This window comes from Rosa chinensis, chromosome 1 (genome assembly GCF_002994745.2).
Source record: "Rosa chinensis cultivar Old Blush chromosome 1, RchiOBHm-V2, whole genome shotgun sequence".
Lineage (NCBI taxonomy): Eukaryota > Viridiplantae > Streptophyta > Magnoliopsida > Rosales > Rosaceae > Rosa > Rosa chinensis.
In genome coordinates, this window is record NC_037088.1 from 9,023,647 (window position 1) to 9,047,484 (window position 23,838).

General features: G+C 37.5%; 1 protein-coding gene and 1 non-coding gene across 2 annotated transcripts; one reads left to right on the forward strand and one right to left on the reverse strand.

Moving 5' to 3' along the window:
* Nucleotides 1-17,771: 17,771 nt before the first annotated feature.
* TRNAE-CUC lies at nucleotides 17,772-17,845 on the reverse strand. The gene has a single exon. It is a non-coding gene; the product is annotated as a tRNA-Glu (tRNA).
* A 4,045-nt stretch (nucleotides 17,846-21,890) lies between these two features.
* On the forward strand, nucleotides 21,891-22,895 carry LOC112186770 (transcription factor ORG2). Its single transcript, XM_024325286.2, has 3 exons — nucleotides 21,891-22,187; nucleotides 22,373-22,741; nucleotides 22,833-22,895. Exons 1-3 carry the CDS (start codon nucleotides 21,897-21,899, stop codon nucleotides 22,893-22,895), a joined length of 723 nt encoding a protein of 240 aa, XP_024181054.1. The 5' UTR covers nucleotides 21,891-21,896.
* Nucleotides 22,896-23,838: the final 943 nt, after the last annotated feature.

Genomic DNA, 23,838 nt, shown 5'->3' on the forward strand with positions numbered 1-23,838 from the left:
AAAAAATGAGTCCAGGTATCACATTGATAACTTTGTAAGTTCAGGTATCATTCTGAAAGTCCCTAAGTGTCCAGATACCGTTGGTGAATTTTTCCCAATTTTGCACGTGAGTCACTTAATGAAGACAAAATGATCGATTTACCCTCAAATTCTTTCTTTCTTTTCTTTTCTTTTTTTCTTTGTTCTTCTTTCTTTCTTTCTTTCTTTCTTTCTTCTTCTTCTTCTTTTCTGGTTTCTTCTTCCCCTGATTTGAATCATCAAGATTCAAATCATCTTGCTCGTCCGATTCCCACCGCCGATTGCCGATCAAACACCGCCGCTGCGTCTCAATCCACCTTCATGCACCACAGATGTTTCTGGTTCCCCCAACTTCAAATCCTATAGCAAATTGAAATTGTGGATTGAGGTTTCACCGTTCACTCCGAGTTCATCCCCGCCGCCGCCACCAATGACTTGACCACCACCACTCTCGTTCTCTCCTCCGACCCCCTTTTATACACCATTTATCAGAAACTCAGACCCCGCCAGCCCTGTACTCTCAAATCACAGCTCCAATCACACCCCTCCATCATCTCCTTCTTCCCGACATGCAACACCACCTCCACACCATCCTCACCTGCAACTTCATCGGTTTAGCCGACAACTTCGGCCTCTAGCCCAACTTCGATCAGAGGCAATTTTCGGCAGACAAAGATTAACAACTTCAGCCTCAACACCATCCTCACCTGCAAAAAATTCGAGCTGTTCTTATTCACCAGCTTCGCCACTCCGCTGCTACCCACCATTGTGCCTCGCCGATTAGTAAACAAAGGACTCGGAGCCTCCACCATCGAGAAATTGAGGCTCACATTCTGCGTATCCTGCGCGGTCAATCGACGACCTTGCTAGGGTGGTTGTATCCAAGCCGGTCCTGCATGTCGTAGAATTGAATTGCGGTGTGGGCGACGAGCCTGATACTGCGATCCCTGGGACCTTTGGTGGTGCAAACCTTGCTGTGGCTGTCCTTCCGGCCGGTGGCCCTTAGAATGTGGCCTTGAGCCTCCACGATTTCGCTAGCGGTGGAGGAAGAAGTAGTCCTTATCCCCAAACCCAATCGAGAAGCAGCGGAGGATGACGTTGTTGTGCGGTGGTGGAGGTTGTTGTGGTCAAGTCATTGGCGACGGCGGCGGGGATGAACTCGGAGTGTGCGGTGAAGCCTCAATGCACAATTTCAATTTGCTATAGGATTTGAAGTTGGGGGAACCAGAAACATCTGTGGTGCATGAAGGTGGATTGAGACGCAGCGGCAGTGGGAATCGGACGAGCAAGATGATTTGAATCTTGATGATTCAAATCAGGGGAAGAAGAAACCAGAAAAGAAGAAGAAGAAAGAAAGAAAGAAAGATAGAAAGAAAGAAAGAAGAATAAAGAAAAAAAGAAAAGAAAAGAAAGAAAGAATTTGAGGGTAAATCGGTCATTTTGTCTTCATTAAGTGACTCACGTTCAAAATTGTGAAAAATTCACCAACGGTGTCTGGACACTTAGGGACTTTCAGAATGACACCTGAACTTATAAAGTTATCAATGTGATACCTGGACTCATTTTTTCGTATCAATGTGATACCTACGGCCAATTTCCGTCACGGAGCCGTTACGGAAATTGGTCATAGGTACGACATTGATACGAAAAAATGAGTCCAGGTATCACATTGATAACTTTGTAAGTTCAGGTATCATTCTGAAAGTCCCTTACGTGTCCAGATACCGTTGGTGAATTTTTCCAAAAAAAAAACTCTCTTCCCTTTTTCTCTTCTGCCGCCAATAAAAAAAAAAAATTCCCTAGGCCTCTCTGGCCAATCACGCACAGGCTCGCTGCCTAAACCCACCACCGAGCCTAGCAGCCCAGTCACAGCAGCATCTCCACTGGCCCTACCGCACCGCCCTTCAGCCTGCCCACAGGCGCGAATCCACCTCTCTGCTGCCCCGAACCGGCCTCACCTGCGCACAACTCAGCGTGCCGCCTCCACTGCCGGATCTCCGAACTACAGCAGCAGCAGCCCCGCCTGCGCCGATCCCAACAGCCCACTGCATCGCCGCCTACAATACACCGACCTGCATAACCCAGCCGCCCCGGCGTTTGCTCATCCGTGCAGCCTGCCCAACTGAGCAGCCCACCGGCGTCTGCCCTTCGCCGGTCGCAGATCCCAGCGTCCTCCAGCCTCAATTCCGTCGCTACTGCTCCCCATACCTGCGGTGCTACACCTTGCTGTCGATCACAGCAGCCTACCGACCCCGCCTAGCCGTGGCCTTGCAAAACCCGCCTTCCCGCCGCCGCCCACGACCTGCATCAGCTATTTTTTTTGCAGTTTTGCAAACCAGAAGGAGGAAGAAGACGTGAAGAAGAGGAAGAAAAAAAAAGAAAAAAAAATCCGGCCCAAAGAAAAGGGACCCGGCCAAAAAAAGAAAAAAAAAAAAGCAGGCCCTGCAGGCCCAGAAACGAAAAAAGAACAGAAAAAGAAAACAAGGCCCCTGCGGCCCAAAAGAAAAAGAAGAAGAAACAGGCCCTGTGGCCCAGAAAAGAAAAAAAAAAAAAGGGGGCTCAAAGAGACCCGGCCCAGATAAAAAAAAAAAAAACAACAACAAACGAAAAAAATAAGACCCACTGCTGAAAAGATAAAGGAAGCGGCCCAATTTTTTTTTCTCAAGCACAAAAACATCGCTACACACGCCTGCATCAACACGCGCGTGCGCTAGAATTGTTTTTCCCGAGACCAAGTACGTTCTCTTTTATTTTCATACTATGGTATATTTAATTATTTATAATTAGAATTTTTATTTTTTATTTTTGAGCATGCTATTTTATTGCTTGTTATATATGTGATATATATTCGTGGAATCTAAAACATGTGAATTTTATTTATGTTTTCTATTTTTAAGCATGCTTTATACCTTATTGTTTATACCTTTATTATATTTTGTTATTAAGCATGTTTGATAAGATAATTTTAATCATTTTAAGCATGCCTTGTTATTTATGTTTTAAATAATTATGCTTAAGCATGTTTCAATTATGCTATAGTTTATACTTTATTTTGAATATGCCATATATATTTTGTTATATATTATTTATGCAATTCTGAGCATGTTTTGTGAATTTTATTTACGCTTATATAGTTATCCCTAAGCATGCCTTTAATTATGCTACTATTTATATTTTATTTTACGCATGCTATATTATTGCTATTATTATGTGTAGCATATATTTTGTTGTATATTTGTGAAATTTGAGCATGTCATGTAGTTTATTTTTTTTTATATGCTATATTTAAATGTGCTATGATTATTTTTAATACAACATATCAATACCGTTTGGCCATGATAATGAAAATTCATGCGCATTATACACACACTTACTGTGATAAAGTATTTTCACATAGCATCGAAAAAATGTGATCATTACGAATCTTGGTCTTGAAATCTAATTCATATTTTGGAAAATAATTCACGTGGATGTCTTTATGACCGCGTAATTTATTTCTTCTCTCTTGTTTATGTAGATGGCTGATCCAACTCGACCTGAGTTTGACATTTTGGACTCAGAAGGACTTGAGTACCATCGTTGGGTTTCTGATATGGAAACTGCCTTTGTGGCAAAAGACTACACTGCCACCATTACTGATCCTAAAGATGATGAACTATCTAATAAGGTGAAAGCAGATGCCTTAATTTTTCTGAGGCGACATATTGATCCTAGCCTACGCTAGGAGTACCTTCAGTTGAAGACACCCAAAGCACTGTGTGATGTCCTTAAAGGACGTTTTGGGAACATTCACGATACTTTGCTCCCAGGACTGGCTGTTCAGTGGAATGGAATCCGCTTGCTTGACTATAGAAAGGTCAATGACTTCAACAAGGACATGTTGCGCTTAAAGGCACGTCTCAATTTCTGTGGAAGGGAAATCACAGAAGATGATATGATCTACAAGACTCTTACCACCTTTCCTAATTCAGCTTTTATACTAGTGAACCAGTATCAGTTGGATTATGACAACAAAAGAATCACAACCTTCAATAAGTTGATAAGCCTACTGCAAGTGGCTGAGAGACAAAATAAGATTCTCTTGAATAACAATGCCAGGCCCACTGGGACAAAGAAAATTCCGGAGGCTAATTATGGAAAAATGAAAGGTGGAAATAACTCCAATACAAGGGGGTTTAGACGTGCTGATCCCTACCCACGTGGCAACAATGCACCATGTGGAAAGGGACATGGGGATCATGGAAACAAGTTGTCAAAGGAAAGAGTTGACAATGAACCATGCTATAGGTGTGGATTCATTGGGCATTAGTACAAGAACTGCCAAGCAAACAACAGAGTAGCAACCAATTACAAGAGGTATAGAGAGTCTAAAGAACAAGTGGCTCACTATATGGAAGAAGGAGGTCATGACCTAGACGTCAACCTTACAGTTGCAGACTCCAATGGCAAAGAGGAACTTGCTAAGTCAATGGATGCTCTCAATCTTGACTGATCAGCTTTATTCATTTTATTTTCCAAAGACAGTTGTGAATGCATAATGCCTCATTTTTAATTAGACTATTGTTTGGTCTTAAAGTTTATTTTCAATCATGGATTGATGAATAAGATTTCTAAACAAGACTGATACGCTAAAAACAAGCGCTCAACTTAACCCTGCAAGATGTAGTCGTTAGCAATATAGAGTAAGCAGGGATCGTTCAAGCCGGGGATTGAGGGTAACTTTATAATTCACACAAAAGAAAACAAAACAAAACTAACTAAAAGAAAAGAAAACAAACAAAATCTGAAACTAAACAAAACAAAAACGTCAGATACTAGAAAAGAGAGAAAAATATGGCAGGAAACAGAAAGGGATAGAAAGGGCTCTGCAATCCTGAGTTGAAACAATTTGGGGTTTTTAGTTTGTAACGAAAATAAAAGATAATATAAAAGAAAAACGATTTTTATTTTAGGTTTTGAGAAAATAAGATGGAGAACATGTTAGAGACTTGGAAATCCACCACCAATTACTTTCGAACAATGTTAAGTTAACCTAGTTTCAATTACTAAGGTGTGAACAGAAATCAACCAAGAAACAAGTCGGAGCAGATCATGTCCCTTATTAATGTTTCCCTAATTACTTAGTCTACGTGAACGCACAATAGCTAAGCCTATCAAACATGCAATCAAGGTATAGAACGCTATCCTATCAACAACACATATAGTGTCAACATATTTGAAGCATTAAGATCTCATGGAAACGATTGATTATAGAGTCGCAGTCTAGTGTGGAACGCCTACCTAGCATGCTCTTCTAGTTGTTTAAAACATCAACTTTTGTTCAAAGCCTTGCATACTTGTGATTTAGAAAACAAAACGATTAGGTGAATTATTTTCTAAACCTAGCTCCAATTACATGCATAAATCTTATGTTGGCCACCATAAAACAAACACATGCAAAAGTTTTCAATCAATCAGAGATAAACAACCAATCCACACCAAAGATCAAGAAACTAAATTTAAACAAACATATGTTCTACATAATTGGGGCTTCAAACCTCGCCCCTAACAAAAATAACTAGCCACACATGGTCTTAAATTCAACAATTAAAAACATGAGTATTAAATTACAAGAGAATAAAAACCGTAAAGTGCAGAGTATGAGAGCCACGAATTCACTTTTAGGCAGCCTTAGATGCAGGCAATCCTTCAAGATGGGGCACGGCAGGAGCTTGATGGAAGTGGATGGTGAATTGCACGGTTTTTCCTTCTTGAAGACTTGGGAATTTTTGAGACTTTGTGTGCTAGGGTTTGGGAGCAGAAGAGGCGCTGTAGGATGGACAATTTCAACGTGTTTAGAGCCTCTATATATATAGAATACACAGCCCAAGTTTCCTTTTCCAATTCCGCTTTGAAAGCCTATCCTAGTTGCTTGAGGATTACTCTACTTGGTGCATAATTAAATGATTTTCAAGCTTTAATAATCTTCCCAAAATCTTGAGGAATTATTTTAGGACTCTCCTTCATATTTGTAGCAGCAATAACCTCCCAAAAATGCCCTGGAAATTCGTCCAAAGAAGAATTCTGCAAAACCGTCCTGTTTTGACTAGGATTCAATTTCTGACTCTGAAGCTTCCTTCTTGGACAAGGAACGACTTTGTCTTGACAAGTTTCTGGATGGTTCTTGACTCCCACGTGCTCTATGACATCAGATCATCTAGAATGATCAATAACCTTCTGGAAAAGATCTCCCAAAAAGCTTCGTGAAAAGCTGACAGTTTCTGCCTTATCGGGAAGCATACTTCGACTTTGATTTCCTACTGCCTCGTTGATGATTTTGACCTGTTCTTTGGCTGTAGTTGAATTATAACATCATGTCTTCAAGGATCACTGGCCCTATCTTCAAAGGTGCATCTGGAAGGGTGCAAGAATTGCTCCTCAAAACCGTTCCCAGAGAGCTGATTCTGAAACTGCAGTTTTCGGCTTTGCAGAAACTGTTTTGCACAATGAATTCCGTGGACTTCCCTTGTAATTTATGGATAAATGGTTGATCAAACTTGGTCCTTTGCATCAGTGCTTCATTATCCATGGCTCCATTGCTCCCTTTAAGCTTCTATTTCTCTTGAATCACTTCACGAACTACCTAAAAAGAAAACAAAGTTAAAACTGACTTTTTAAAGGAATTAACTAAGAAAAGTGTAAGGGATTGCACTTTATATTTATCGCATTTTATGCTCCTATCAAAGACCTTGATTTGATTATCGTTGGCTTATTAATAAATTTTGAATTTTATTCTGAAGCACTGAATTTATTCAAATTTATTTACTATACACATATTTACATGGTTCGACATAGCGCTATAAAGATGTAAAGCAATACATCTAGAGAAAAATTATTAGAATGAAAAGAATATCATTCTACACATATAGAAATACTCTAACGAATATGAGTTATATTTTCTAAATACCTCCCATTTATTTATAGGAATGAATGGAGGAGAACTTGAGTGCTTGGATGATAGTGGGACTACCCACACAATATTAAGAAATAGGTAATTATTCATTGAACTAATAGCCTATAATTCCTCTGTGACTACGATGATTGGATTATCACAACTAATAAAATGGCGAGGAACTGCCAAATTTTTGCTGCCTAATGGCTCAACATTTCAAGTCACAGACGCTCTATATGCACCAAGAGCTAATCGAACCTTGTTAATGTTTCAAAGCAATTTGTGCCAACGGTTAACATGTAAAAACACACCGTAAGAATGGCACTGAATACCTTGATATTACATCTAATGACTGTGGAAGGAAACACATCTTAGAGAAACTTATGAGTCAATTTAGTGGACTGTACCTCACTACGATTCAGATCATTGAATCCTATACTGTCACCAACAATGAAATGTGGGACACTGACTCATACAGGCTTTCGCATGACCGCCTGTGACACCGAGGTCATGACATGATGATCCGTATTTTTTTTTTTAAGAACTCACACTGACATCCCTTCTTTCGAGTGAAAAATGGGAGAAAAATCCGCCACACTGCAAGGTGTCGGTTCTAGTATTGCTCAAATGCAGTCATTGCCTTCTGAAGTACCAGAAGCACTACCTCCCTCCCATTATGCCTCATTGACTATTTCAAAGGTACATCACTCGTTTTACAAAGCCTGCTCTTTAGCAAAAACAGGATCGAGACCTTCCTATGCTAAAGATACAAAACAAAACATTCCATTTTTACAAAGGATACAAAGAGATATCTGTGGACCTATCCATCCAGAATACGGACCATTCAAGTACTTTATGGTTCTGGTGGATGCTTCGACAATCTGGTCACATGTCATTTTATTGTCCACAAGAAATGCTGCAATACTCCTAGCAGAGATTATACGTTTGAGGGCTCACCACCCTGATCACCCTATCAAGTCTATAAGGCTTGATAATGCTGGAGAGTTTACATCAAAAGCATTTGATGATTATTGCATATCTATTTGGATCGATGTAGAGCATCCTGTACCCCATGTGCATACACAAAATGGTCTCGCAGAAGCCACCATCAAAAGGCTACAGATGGTGGCTAGGGCATTGGTTATGCGCACCAACCTACCTATATCTGCATGGGGTTATGCAATATTGCACGCAGCTTTACTTATTCGTTTAAGACCCATAACTAGCCAACCATTTTCTGCGTACCAGTTGGTAACTGGATATGAGCCTGACACTTCACACTTACGCATATTTGGTTGAGCAGTATATGTGCCTATTGTGCCCCCACAGCGCACCAAAATGGGTCCTCAGAGACGATTAAGTATTTATGTTGGATACGAATCCCCAACAATTATCCACTATTTGGAACCCTTGACAGGCGATCTCTCTACCGCTAGATTTGCGGATTGTCACTTTGATGAGACAGTCTTCCCGTCGTTAGGGGGAGATAGGAAAAAGGATTTTCCAAGGGAACGGCAGGAATTGTCATGGTTTGTCCCCACTCTGTCTCATCTTGATCCCCGCACTTCATAAAGTGAAAGTGAAGTGAAAAGAATAATCGATCTTCAGAACGTAGCAGATTCGATGCCTGATGCGTTTACTGATATCGTAAAAGTGACGAGATCACATATACCAGCTGCAAATGTGCCTGTAAGGTTAGAAGTCCCCAACAAGGGGCACGATGCCGCAGATAGAGGCACTGCAACCGCACTTAGTAGAGGTGTGGTTGAGGCCGTGGCTCCCCAAGGAAGAGGGGGAGGTCACTTGGTTCGATTGACACTCACCCAAGGAAGAAGAGGGTGAGTAAGGCACAAACCAATCATCAATGTATAGAATCCCTCTCATGAGATTGTCTCTGATTATAGTTATGTCCATGAATCAATACAGGAGGACGCTCCGATGTTTGAAATGATTCCAGAGAACAAAGAAATCTCAAAGGATTACGAGAGTACGTATGAGTTAATAGAAAGATCTTCCATACACATTGATGATATATATTGTTGCTCAAGGAATCATGGAGCACGATGATATCGAACCACGCTATGTTGAAAAATGTCAACAAAGAGCATATTGGCCTAAATGGAAAGAATCAATCCAGGTAGAATTAGATTCTCTGACAAAGAGACAGGTATTTGGTCAGGTAGTGCTAACCCCACCAAGTGTAAAGCCTGTAGGACATAAATGAGTCTTTGTCAGAAAGCGTAATGAGAAGAATGAAGTCCTGAGGTACAAGGCTCGCCTTGTGGCGCAAGGTTTCTCACAACGCCCTGGAATTGACTACGAGAAGACATACTCTCCCGTAATGGACGTTATAACGTTCCGCTACTTAGTTAGCTTAGTAATTTCCAAAGGACTGGAAATGCAGCTCATGGATGTGGTTACTGCATATCTCTATGGGGATCTAGATTCAGAGATATATATGAAAAGTGCCTAATGGCCTTACATTACCCAAGTCAAGTGACTCTAAACCACAGAGTGCGTTTGCAATTAAGTTGAAACGCTCACTTTACGGATTGAAACAATCCAGACGGATGTGGTATACCCGTCTAAGTGACTACTTGATTGGGAAGGGATATAAGAACGATGAATTATGCCCCTGCGTATTCAAAAAGAAAATAAGTTCCGGATTTGCAATTGTAGCAGTATATGTCGATGATATGAACGTAACAGGTACTCTTGATGAAATAAGAGAAACCGCGAGCTACTTGAAATCCGAATTTGAGATGAAGGATCTTGGGAAAACTCAATTCTATCTAGGTCTTGAACTAGAACACCGAGTTTGTGGAATATTAATCCACCAGTCTGCATATGTCCAAAAGTCAGGCGATATAACATGGACAAAGCACATCCTGCTAGCACTCCCATGACCGGTCGAAGTTTGGATGCAAGGAAAGATCCATTTCGTCCAAAGGAAGATGACGAACAAGTGTTGGAAGCTGAAATTCCCTATCTAAGTGCAATAGGCGCATTATTGTACTTAGTCCAATTTACTCGATCAGACATTGCATTCTCAGTGAACTTGTTAGCTATATTTAGCTCAGCGCCAACGCATCGTCACTGGAATGGTATCAAGAACATTTTCGATACCTAAAAGGAACCATTGACTTGGGACTGTTCTTTCCCTACAGAGAGAAAAGAGGGACCGCAGATGGAACTGCAATCCCTAAAGGAAATGTTGATGGCGAAAATGCCACTCACTACACTAAAATGCCAAATGACGTTTTGGTCGGTTTTACTGATACTGGATACGTATCTGACCCACACATCATTCCCAAACTGGTTATGTATTTACCAATGGGAACACAGCGATATCTTGGAGATCAACCAAGCAAACCTTTGTGGCTACCTCCTCGAACCACTCAGAGATCATTGTTCTACATGAGGCGGTTCTTGAGTGTGTATGGTTAAGAACTATCATTGCACATATTCGAGGGACTAGTGGTTTGAGTTCTACCACTAACACTATGCCAAAAAAGCTATCAGACAACAGAGTTCAGATGACAGAATAGTCATTTTCTGTCGTCTGAGTGTTTCAGACTAAACTCAGACGACACATAAATTAAATGTGTTGTCTGAATACAATGAGAAACCATACTTGTTTTATTTTGAAGATATGGTCAGACTCAGACGACACTTAAATGTCGTCTGAAAAGATGAAAATTTTCTATATTGAACCCTAGCAGAAATTTTCGAATTCCCTCCAACAAATTTTAGTCTTTTCCCTCTCAAATGCTCAAACCCTATAGCTGACTAGTCAATAGAGTGTTATTCAAATGACACAATTTCTTAATTGTGTTGTCTGAACAAGGTGAGCTTGACTATTTTTGTTTCAAAGTCTCTTTTGGCATAACACTCATTCACCATTTCCCATCTGTGCTCACTCGCTCTCCCTCTCTCTTTTTCACCTTCAGTGACATAATCCCCTTTAATCCTTATGATCAATTTCTCTCAGTCCTTGTTCAAATCCGATCACAATTAATGGAGCGAACGTCGTCCTTCTCCTTGCTTTCCATCTTCGAGAAGAAGACTACCCAAATCGATCTCTACCACCATCTCCTAAATACTCTCTCTCTCTCTCTCAAACCCTGTTCCTATCTTAACCTAAATTTCCCGATTCTCTCTCTCTCTGCGTTAGCTGTGCCTCAAACCCATATCTCATCTCTCAAAGGATTAATTTTAATTGGAAGGACCAAAGGATGTAGAAAGGGGATCTCGCTCCGTTCCTAGCATCTGTCAATCTCGACTGTCAGTTCGTTCTCTCTGGCTCCAAGGATGATGAGCTTCGTCTCCGGAAGATGGAAGCCATCACCGAATCTTAGGTTTCTTCTTCAATCCAAGAGAAACCCAAAGGAGGAGAAATTATGCAGTTCCGCGGCTCTCCTGGTACTGCCAAATCCAAAGATGACGAGGCTGCTTGAGACGGAGACGAGCCTAGTTGCTGGAAGCATGTGGACGTGGCCGAGGTACCGAATAATTGAATCAATGCTTGATTCGATTCGATTTGAGGTTGTAATTTTGTGATATAGTTTACACATTTTTGTTAAATTGTACTTGGTTTGCTCTGTGGTGTGTTTTCAGGTTTGGTGTTTGATGTTCTTCATTTAATTTTTTTCCATTGTTTCTTGCTTTCAAGTCAAACTAATTTTCTTTGTTCTAGGTGATTAAAGCTTTGTTATTTTCATTTATTTTGTGCTGCTATATCTTTGTGTTCTCTGTGTTTAATTGTCTGGCTTTCTTTGTTTGGTTTTTCTTAATTGTCTGTGTTCTCCCGAGATTGATGTTTCGTTGCATCTCCGAGAAAAGAATGAGTTTATTCCTTCTGATTTTTCCATTCGTTCTGATGGTCTTGATACTACATATACATCTTCTCCGAGATGTATACTTGATCAACCTTTGCTTAAGTTCTGGTACAAGCTTGATCGTACTTTTAAAGTTCCACGGGCAAATATATACTTTCGAATCAGTCTAAAGGGTGGATTTGATAACTTGAAGAGTTCTCTGTTGACTGTACTATATATCGACCTTCTTAGAGATGAGCTGAATGAGATTTTATATCAGGTCAATGTCTCATCTCTTATAATTACTAGTTACTTTGTGGTTCAGTTTAGAAGGCTGATATTAAATGATGTTTTTGGGAATGCCTGTTTGCACTTGGATCAATTTTGAATCCCTATATAGTCTGGATCCAAGTGTGTCACTACAGGGACTCGGATGCTATAGTGGGTTGTAATGAAATCTACCATTAGTTTTTTTCTTGAAAATTTGTGTTTCTTTATTCAAATCTTTCTAGGCTGTTCTCTTCTCTAGTCTGTTCTGTTATATTTCCATTCTTAACACACTCCGTCATCTCAACATTTATTAATTCAGTTGTGATATACAATTTCTACTAGCAGTGTTCCACAACATTAAGTAATTTGTGGATCAAATGTTGTTTTCCCTGGAAAGTAGAAATGGTCAATCAATATCTATACATGACAGTAACCTGTATTCTCTGTATTCAGGCCAGTTTTGCCCTGCTGGATACTTCTTTGTATGTGAATAATTACTATCTGGAACTAAAGCTGTGGGGCTTCAATGATAAGCTTCCAGCTGTATTGTCAACAATTCTGACAACAACCAAAAATTTCCTGCCAACTTATGATCGTTTCAAGGTATGCTGGCATAGCCATTGTCTGCACTCTAGTGTGTTTTGGTTTAAGTTTGATTATTCATGTCAAAAGGAAGTACCTTGCTGGTTTCTGGCTTGTTTATGATGAATTCACACATAACATACAGGTTATTAAAGAAAATATGGAGCGTCTGATAAAGAACACTAATATGAATCCTCTGAGTCATGCGGAATACTTGAAACTGCAAGTTTTTGTACCAGAGATTCTACGATGTAGATGACCAGTTGCATGTTTTAAATGGATTGTCTGTTTCTGATGTGAAGTCATTTATTCTAGAGCTTTGGTCCCAGGTATACTTCACATATAGTGAAAACTTATTCACTTCCTTTTCTTCAACTTTCATGTCGGTATTATTAAATAGTGAAAGAATCAGAGAGTACATAGCTGTCAAATGAGAAATTACGTTATTGTAGTTTGGAGTTTTTTAGTGGAAAATGTAGAACTATTTTCAACTTACTGTCATCTCTATATGTGCAGCTTTACATTGAAGGCCTTGGTCATGGAAATCTGTTAGAAGAAGAAGCAATTAGCCTTTTGAATATGGTGAAAACAATTTTTTCTGGACAACCACTTCCTACCGAACTGATGCTTAAGAACAATTGTAGTTGTCTCGCTCCTGATGCTAACCTCATTAGAGATGTCAGTGTAAGTATAAGACTGAAACAAACTCTGTGATTCAGGTAATAAAAACGGATTTAAATGCCCTTTTGTGCTGCTATACATAGTTGTTGAGCTTTGAATGCCCTTAAGTATACATTTTTGTTGTCATTGTGAGCCCTGTTATCTTGTAGTAAATGTTTTAGTCGGTTAGTGTCACTTGTTTTGGTTTTGTTCGTTTTCTCTCTGATTTTTGTTGTTGGGTTTTAAGGGCCTCATCTTATGATCTGTTTTATAGATTTAAAAGGTTCATGTGGTCGATTTAACCATGGTTTCAGTTGCTGTACATTTTGTTGCTTTTTGGAGGCTATGCTCCTTGATTTGCTTGTTTATCATTTAAGGGTTTGCAGTTTTATGCAGTTTATTACTCACCCAATCTTTAGATATTTAAGAACTAAACTTTGATCTGATATAGGGAGTGCCCTCTAGACTTGAAAGAAGCAATATCCAGTGTGTGTTTTGCTGCACCAAGATGTGTTGATCTGCCACAGTTGCTTCAAGTTCAAATGCTATTATTTGTATCTAAATGAGGGAAAGAATTTGTATCAGCTGCAACAGAACTAATGCCAGATTGTGGTGTCAATTGCCAGGTTTTATCATCTTCTAATAGTATAACGGTTTTCCTTGATATTCATCTTGTAGTGCACTAAATTGCAAGGACAGTAGTTGTTCTATATAGGTTTCTACTCTATAGTTATGATACTGCACTTTTACTGCAGTTGATAGAGCTGAGTAGTGTGTTTGAGTCATGACTTCCCTGTGGATGATTGCAAGGATATGGATTTAGTTGCTAGTCTATTAAAAAAAATGCTATGTTGCTAGTCTAACTCACAGTTTTTGTGATATCCCTCATCCAATTTAAATATCTCTTCTTTTGTGTTTGGGTTTACATTTTTATAAGCCTTGTTAAAGGTTTATTTCTTTTACTTATTTAGTTAGGTGCTATTGTTTTACTTGGTTAGTTGGTTTTGTCTTTCAGTTTGTCAATTACTTAGATTATTAGATATTAAGTTTATTTCTCCTTTTTAGTTTGTTTTGGGGTGTGGGCTTTTATTTGAAAAGGAGAAGTTCAGTTTTTGGTGGCCGAGAAGAAGAAAGAAAAAGAAAAAAAAAAGAGAAAAAAGAAAGAAATGAAAGATGGGTCGGCAAAGTGATGAGAAAGAAGGAAATAGAGGGAGGTGGAGAAAGAAAGAGTAACAAGGGAAAGAAAGAGGAAAATCAGAAAGAAAGAGAGGAGCAGATGGGAAAGTCGATGACAGAGAGAAGAGGAGAAAGAAAGAAAAGAAGAAAGAATAGGAAGAGTGCTCTGGTTAATGATGGGGTGAGTTTAGAAAACCACAAGGTTTCGTTCTAATTGAGTTTGGGTCTACGTCTTTGAGCAATTTAGTTTGAACTTGCCCAAGTTGTGTGGTTATCAAAGACTAATGATCATGACTTACTATGTAGCTATGTAGTCTGAATTTGAAATTAGTAGAGTGTCTGAATTTAAATTTAGTTGTATGGCAGTTGTGACCAAGTGACTAGATAGCTGATCAAAATTGCAATTTGATCTTTTTGTTTTTTTATTAGTTGTTCATTCCAAATTGTGTATGAAGATGCATTTAAGCATGAAAGAGAGAACATAAATTTTGATTGAAGTATATGATAAACTGATAATATAGTGATATAAGGAATGTAAAACAAAATGTCAGTGATACTGCAGTCATAATCTGGCTGAAATTCATTTTGTTGGGATTACAAATTTACAATGCTGTTTTGGATATATACCCTCTCAATATGCAGTTATCAATTGTATTTCCTTTGTTTTTTTTTAATTCTATTTCTTGATAAATAAATCAGCAGATGAATCAGTAGTTACATTTGCTTGGACTTAGCCATTTGCTTTTGTATTGTGATTAGTTACATTTGTTTGAATTTCTTTTCATGAGTCACTGAAACGGATTGATTAAACTAAATCGGTCTTGCAATTTAAAATGACCTTACTTGGTCTTGCAACCTGGTCAAACACTCCTTTTATTTTTTTATTTCTCAGCCTTTCAATTTTCTTGCAAGTGCATCAGATGAAAAGGACAAAAAAAAAATAGATTAAGACAAATGTACTGCAATAGTCTCTGAACCATAGACCCATTATACATCATCTTAAGTTTTTTCCACTGCAGTGTACAGGTTTGCTGACTGCGGTGCTTAAGGACTACTCTACTATATATATGATATCAGAAGCAGGTGTCCAATCCCAGCCTGAAGGTATGGATAGTTTCTTTTCCTGTTATCTTTAGTTAATGTATTGCTTGCTTTGTCTTTTCATCAATCTTAGTTCTCATTGTGAAAAAAAGTATCTATTTAAGTCATTCATCTCATCTCCATGAACTGATGTAATTGCATTGAACTTTTTTTGACTAATGCTTTTTGTTTACTTAGAATAGTGTAAATTGAGAATGAGTGTGTGAAGAGTAAATTATTTTGTACTGGTCTATATATATGCATACAGAACATTTTGTCACTTCATAAACCAAAGAGCAACATTTTTTAATCAAATGTACAATTTCCCTCGCTACTTTTGCTACCAAAAGTGAAAAGCTTTTCCAGAAGATTCATTCTACCGGCTTAGACAAAGTAACCAAACGAAATGCATTTGCTTGAGAGAAGAAAAGTGTTTCATTGAGTGCCTTTGAATTTTTTATTTTTTGGTAATGGTTTTTCAATTTCATGCTAGGATATGTCTGCTGGAGCAAAGGACAACTTCCAAAACCAGTTTTGGGCTGGAAACCAAGATAGTGGCAGCATCCATTCCTTTTATGATGTCGCTGCTAATCCAGATTCGTATGGTAAAGGCACCAGATTTTTGAGACAAGTAGAACAATGTATAATGTAGTTTTACTATATCTAATGTATCTATAACGTAATTTCGATGTAAATTCAACCATATCAATAGTATACCCGCAGCACCGCGCGGGCATTTTGCCTAATAGGAATATAAATGTGACATTTGAAATACCATGCAACCACTAAATCAAAGTCAAAATATGTTGTTGGAGCTACTTAAGAACAACAAAATTTAGGAAAAATTTATTGTTATATTCCCACTCAAACAACAGAAAATTGTGGTCTCACAATCAAAACAAAGACAAAAATATATAAACTTCTGTTGACTCAAAATAAAAACAACGACATATAATTGTATTTTAAATGAATGTACAACAACAAATAATTGTTTTGTGTTAGTAGTTTAACTAACAGTTAACTGTTAGTTATTTTCCCACTCAAACAACAGAAAACTGTGGCCTTACAATAAAAACAACGACAAAAATATATAAATTTTCGTTGACACAAGACAAAAACAACAACATATAATTGTATCTTAAATGAATGTACAACAACAAATAATTGTTTTGTGTTGGTAGTTTAAATAACAGTTAATTGTTATTAGAATACGAAACAAACAACAGAAAACTGTTGTTGTAAGTCATTATAAATAACAGATAACTGTTGTCTGAATTCTCTAACAGACAACAGATGACTTGAAAACCTTCTGTCGTCTGATAAATAAGACGACAGAGGAAATCTGTCGTCTGATGCCCCAAGAGACGGCACCGTACTAGACAACAGAAATTTTTTTAATCAGACGACAGATCTCCTCTGTCGTCTGATTGCTTTTTTGGCATAGTGTAAAGAGCCTACTTGCATTTACAAACACAATGCAGCTTGCATCGAGCAGATGAAACTAGGTTATATTAAGGGTGATAACACAAAACACATATCGCCAAAGTTATCCTACAATCAGCAACAACAGACTCTCCTCAAGATTCAAATGAATCAAGTAAGGTCTGAGGAGAATGTGGCAGATTTGTTCACCAAATCATTGCCTAAGGACACATTTGAGAAACATGTGAAAAGCATAGGAATGCGAAGACTTTCCAAGCTCCCTAGATTAATGTAAGTATCAGGGGGGGTGTAGACGTCATGGGGAGTCTAACACACACGTCATACTCAAATGTAAAAGGTGCGTTGTGCTCTTTTCCTTCGACCAAGGTGTATTTTTGTCCCACAGGGTTTTTATTGTTACTTGGCAAGGTTTTTAGTGAGGCAACAACTCATGCACCATTTCGTCTTTGACTTGGCACAAGGGGGAGTGTTAAAGGAAAAACATATTGTGTGCCTTCGTCAAAGTGATTGACGGAGAGGGAATCAAGTAATTACCAATTAACATCAATCAGTATGGATTACGAACCAATCAGTAGTTAATGTCATTATTGTAATTGTTCTTTCCATTGTAATTCTCTCCCTATATAAAGGGGTTATGAAATGAAATGAGTAGACCATTCCAATTATCATTTTACTTTTACAATTTGATACTTATCATAGTTATTTATTTTATTCGATCATGATGTCTTATGATTATTTTTGTCATATCTATCTCATATGATTATGTCGTTTGTGAAAAAATAACAAAATTATTTTTCCATCACTGGGACTTGAACCCAGGTCTTTTTGGGTGAGAACCAAATATCTTAACCAACTACACTACAACGGATTTTTGATTATTTTGTTATAATGTTATATTAATGCATGTATCAATTATTGACTCTAAATGAGTACCCCTCTATTTTTGGCATATGGTACTCACATATTGGTATCAACAATATCAATTATATTTTCACACAAAATTGAGGTATGTATTTTCATGAGTTTGACAACTTCATTTTGATTTCCTCTTATTGTCTTATCTGATAATTTGACATAAAGTTGTCAATTTCTAATGAGATCGAAACTACATGTTTCTTGATCCAATTATATGAGGACTTAAAATTCCTCCACTGATTGTTATATAATCAAATAGATCGAAACCTCTTGTTTCTTGATCTCCAATTATGTCAGGACCTTTGTCCCTTCTCTTTATGAGTACATGTGAGCCTCTGTTCACTCCACTTTTAGAACATGCTTCTAATTGTGAAGACTCAAATCAAATATTTTGAGTATGAGGGCTATGGTCCCTAAATCTATTATTATTGGAGTATATGCTTATACCCATATGAACAACTGTCCCAGACTCAAATTTGAGTATATAATTTTGACATTTTTCAGTGTCAAACAATAAATGAACCACGTGTTCATTAATAAATTCAATTTGAACCATAAATGTTCATGATAAATATAATGACAAACAGAGTTGTCTTGCAAACATATAATGCAACTATGGATATGATCCATTGCAATCGTTGATAATTTTTCACAATTGATGCTTCCAAAAGCTAAGGTAACAATCATCTCAAGAGCTGCAGATCTTGATTAATGGCCGACTCCAACTAAGCTCATATTATGTTACATATATGGAACACCACTACATATATTGGTGATGAAATTTCCACCTACTTTATGTTGTATTAATCAACTATGAGTATACTACTGTATACTATATCATGAATTAAAAATTTCATTGAGCCAAATAAAAATTATTTTGGCGTGACCAATGTGTCTTTATTTTATCTACTATGTCATGTAGACTCATCTACATACATACTTTACATTGTTGTATAATATAACAACAGTTGCATACCTTCCTAATAAGGGCATTATAATTTATCGCATAGTTGCGAGTTGTCAATATAATGAGACAATCCTCCCGCCATTAGGGGGAGAAATATCGTTCATAAAAAATGTGAATTGGTGTGAGATTTTATCTACCATATCTCATTTTAATTTTGAGAAAAAATCTCAATTCATTATCTTCTTGACCTAAAAATTGGTTTGGGCTCGCCACCCACCAATGGATTTCCAATCCAAATTTTTTGCACGCATATTTTGCGAATGGTCAAACTAGATGGTCTTCCCGCCGTTAGGGGGAGGAAACACTATTGTAACGGCGTGCATTATGTGGGATATATCCACCAAGTCCAATGTTTTAATCTCCCTATAAGGGAAGATTATACAAGCCCTATAACACTCATTATGAGGTTATACAAAGATCCACATTCTTTAATTAATTTGTCCTTGAGAGACAACAAATGCCTAAAAGAGGCATGGGTACCGGATATGAATAAGCTTATTATAGCTAATGCATGCATATATTTTGAATGTGTGATAGATCTCTAATTGATGATCATTGATGATATCTCATCTGCAGTTGCAACTAAATATCATCAAGGGCTATATACTACCACGTTTCATTGTGTCGACAAATCATACTGTTGGCCAAATTGGAAAGAGGCAATTCCAATGAATTTGAATATTGTAAACGTGATGATATATTTAGACTTTATAACCCCTAAAATACAAGAGGATGTTCATTCTAGTGAATTAAAATCACTATGACACAAGTCTCTTTATAGAGACATGGCCTTATCATTCTTCTCCAAGCAACAACTTTTCTATAAGTATAGTGTTATATTGACGAGAGACTTATGGCATGTTGTCTTGGCTAATATGAAGATCTTAAAGGAAAATTGCTAAAAGCAAATCCCCAAACCCTATGTGTCATTATAAGCATATTGCTTAATCAAATCTTTGACCGATTCATATTGCCAAAGGCAAGTCCATTAATGAATGAGTTTAAAGCTCATTCATGGAATCAAAAGTCTAAAGCTCATACATACTCATTCAATTATGGTCAAAGTGACTTATTGCCTCAATGAGTACTATGACAAGACTAAGAAATCGAATTCGAATCATACTCATAATGTTGCAACATATTCTAACTTTCGCGAAGTTATGAATTTATCTAGAGCTCATATTGAGCCTATATGAAATTATCAATTACACTAATTGATATTTATGGCTAAGTATGCCATACTTGAATTTCAATGCTCGGATAAAGGTAAATGTGTCAGTTGTTGTTCATTTATATTGTTATTCTTTAACTAATATCTTTATCTATAATTTGAGCATATGAAATTGGTTCTACTCAGGTAAGATTCATTAAGAATATCATAGTTTTATTGATAATGCCCTAACTTTTGCAGGAATTGCAATTCATGATGAGTCCTCTTTATGCAAAGCACACATGGTCTCACCTATGTGATCGACACACCATATCTAATATACATGGTGTATGTATTTTATTACATACATGACTGAAGCTTGCAACAATCAGGGGGAAATTCTTATCAGGGGGAGCATTCAAAATTATGCTACCTAGGACATATACGCGTTGTACTCTTTTTCTCCTTCGACCAGGGTTGTTTTTGTCCCACTGGGTTTTTGTTACCTGGCAAGGTTTTTGACGAGGCAACATTAAGCGCGTCCAACACCATATCATTTAGTGGTGGACATCTAAGGGGGAGTGTTATAAATATTATATAAATGTGGTTGTCCACTGTAAATACTCATTAGTTATGTCCTTATGATGTAAACACTAGTCCTATATAAAGGGGTCTAATGAGAATGAAATATACACTTCTACCTCCTCCATACTCTGTTTCTCTCTTCTATCTCTATATTTTTCTCTAGTTTATAACAATATATAATTAGTTTGCTAATTGGTTGATAAGCTTTGGAAGGAAACCATGAATTAATGTAATGAAATAAGAGAGATGAGGTCTCCATCAGAAACATAGCTTAGGCACGTGGAATCATGAAATAAGAGAGATGAGGTCTCCATCAGAAACAGAGCTTAGGCACGTGGAATCAGTGATCAAGTCTCTCCCTCCCGGACCGAAATCTTCTGTCTCCATTTCCCTATCCCCACCCTGTCCCTTCATTCTAATTGGTTAACAAGGATTAAAAAATGAATATAAAGATTAAAAAATTAAACAAAAGTTTAAGATAATAATTTTTTAATCTATATCAACCAATCAGTGAAGAGGGACACCTATCCCCATCTCATTTGGGGACAGAGGATTTCCTGCCCTCCCAAACTCGTGTATTTTGTACACAACACACGCTATCTGCACTTCCACCCCCTTGGCACCCAAATTGTCATTGCCTGCCTTGCTTGATCCATTACCATGATACATTAATCGGAATGTTGTTGCCCATTCACTTTACAATTATTTATATAAATTCTTGTCATTTCATTCGCATATCTGTACGAATTGTTTTTCACACAGACATTCGCCGCCTGTTTAGCTAGTAGTTGCATGCTTTGACTGCTTTTAGGGTTTAAGATATATTTAATTTCTGTGCAAAATTCTCAACCAACAGAAAATGCATGACAAGTACTTGATCAATTAATTTAGGTCTTGCGGACTAAGGTTTAAATGGAGAGGTTGTTCAAATGATCATACAAAACCACGCGAGCCATTTTTGCCAACTCGATCTGCAAATCCGTTTTATAAACAATAATTAAGCCACATAGATCTATGGAAACAACAGACACGAGCACACACACACTGGGGAAGTTGGCAAGTCATTTTCGTAACCATCTCATTGTAATGAAAATTTTGATTGTTTTAAGACCGACAGGTTTTTACTACTAGTATAAGTGTATGGACTCCATCAGCTTTGAATAACTTAATGATGCTGAGGTGAAACATGAAAATGACGGCTGTTTGTATATATATGAATGCTATGATCTACTAAATTTTTAAAGCAAATCAGTCCCAGCATTTCAATTCAATTCAGCAAACTAATTAATCTCAAATCTCATCATGTTGGCTTTATCTCCTCCTCTGTTTTCAACAATTGGATGGCCTTTGGAGGATCATCCCATAAGTCATGACCACAACAATTATTTCTCAGCAGAATCATCGCTTCCTCATTTTCCTACAACTCTGCAGCCACAGTTTGATCAGCTTGATCACTCTACTGCAATCAACGGCGAGTCCAACATTTCTTCAGTGGATAAGAAGCTTAACCACAATGCTAGTGAGCGTGACCGCCACAAGAAGATCAACAACTTGTACTCATCACTACGTTCACTCGTTCCCGCAGATCATGCGGTATGAATAGATTTCTTTCCTACACCCTCAAATTAACTAGTGTTTCTTAAACATGTAAAAAAGAAGCCTAAAGGTATGGTTTTAGAGCATTACATACACACAGTTTAATTTGGTCGTATTATTTTTCTAGTAACTTGGTAAGAACTGAATCCTGCTAACACTTCACAAATATTTTTCTAATACAGAAAAGATTAAGCATTCCAGACACAGTTTCGCGGGTGCTGAAATACATTCCAGAGCTCCAGCAGCAAGTGGAGGGACTAATTCAAAAAAGAGATGAGCTTTTATCGAAAATTTCTACGCAAGAAAATGTAATATTACAAGAGGAAAAGAAAGTAAAAAGCACAGCTTGGAGGAGTCGGAGCTCATTATCTGCTGTTTCAACAACTCGTCTTAGTGATGGTGAAGTTGCAATTCAAATATCCACAATTAAGTCCTCCCACAATTTCGTATCTCGGATTTTGCAGAGTCTGGAGGAGGATGGGCTTGAAATACTAAATGCTTCTTCCTTTGAGTCCTCTAGAGGGAGGGTCTTCTATAATTTACATCTCCAGGTAATTTTTTTTTCCCCGAACTCTCATTCATTTGTTTATACAAACTAGAAGTAGTGGATCGTTTACGTTTTCAAATTTACATTTTCTACAGGTAGATATGTTCTATAGGTTGGAATGCGAGAATTTAAGCGAGAGGCTGTCCTTCTATGCATGAGAAAAACTGAAAAATTAATTCCAGAGGACTTTCTGATAAATTAATGTGTTACCACTTACCACATTGGTGCTTCGTCGATCCACATTGAAGTGAAACAAGCACTTACGCAGAGAATACCAACCATTAAACATGTCATGAATTCATGGAGAGAATTTTGGCGCTGTTAAACTATAGTAGGAAGAAGAGGATGAAGTTTAGTAGTAAGTCGAGTTTGGAAATAATGTGTTTGTGAATCATATAAAGTGGCGCAATGTAGATAAATGCAATTAATTAGTCTTTCCTCTTTCAAACGTTATAACCCTAATAATTCATGAAAATAATGAAGTTAAAAAACCAGACAAACATCATAACTCTAAAATCTATTCCTTGCGTGACAAATTAAAGCCTAATGGGAAAGAAAAACTAGACAAGGTTTAAAATTTGAACAAGCCAGATACACTAATTCTCGGAAAGTCTTGTGGATCTCACAAAAGAAGAGGCTAGGAAGATTGTGTCCAGAATCTGGTAATCTAAGCGCTTCTTTGATATGAAACACTATAAGAGGACAAAAAATGGACATTGACTTGATGATCAATGAAGATGTAATCTAATTATTGTCAATGACTTTCAGAAATGGCAATGCTATTCCTACTCCCCTTTCGTTATCATGTTGCATTGAAAATAATAATATATTGATTTTGAGGTGAAGAATGACAAACTCAGTGCGAGAATAGCAGTTGTCATGTACGTAGAAAAACAATTTTCCAGCCATTACAATCGTGTTATTTTGAATTCCTCCAGCAGATATATTTGGGAGTGCAAATTAAAAGAGGGAAGCCTTGTGGCGCTTCCCTTTCCGAACTCAGACATGAACATGATTTTTAAATAATAAAAAAATTAAAAAATAGATTACTGTTGTGACTTGTGAGAATTTGAGAGAGAATTGTGTTTCTTCAATTCATTG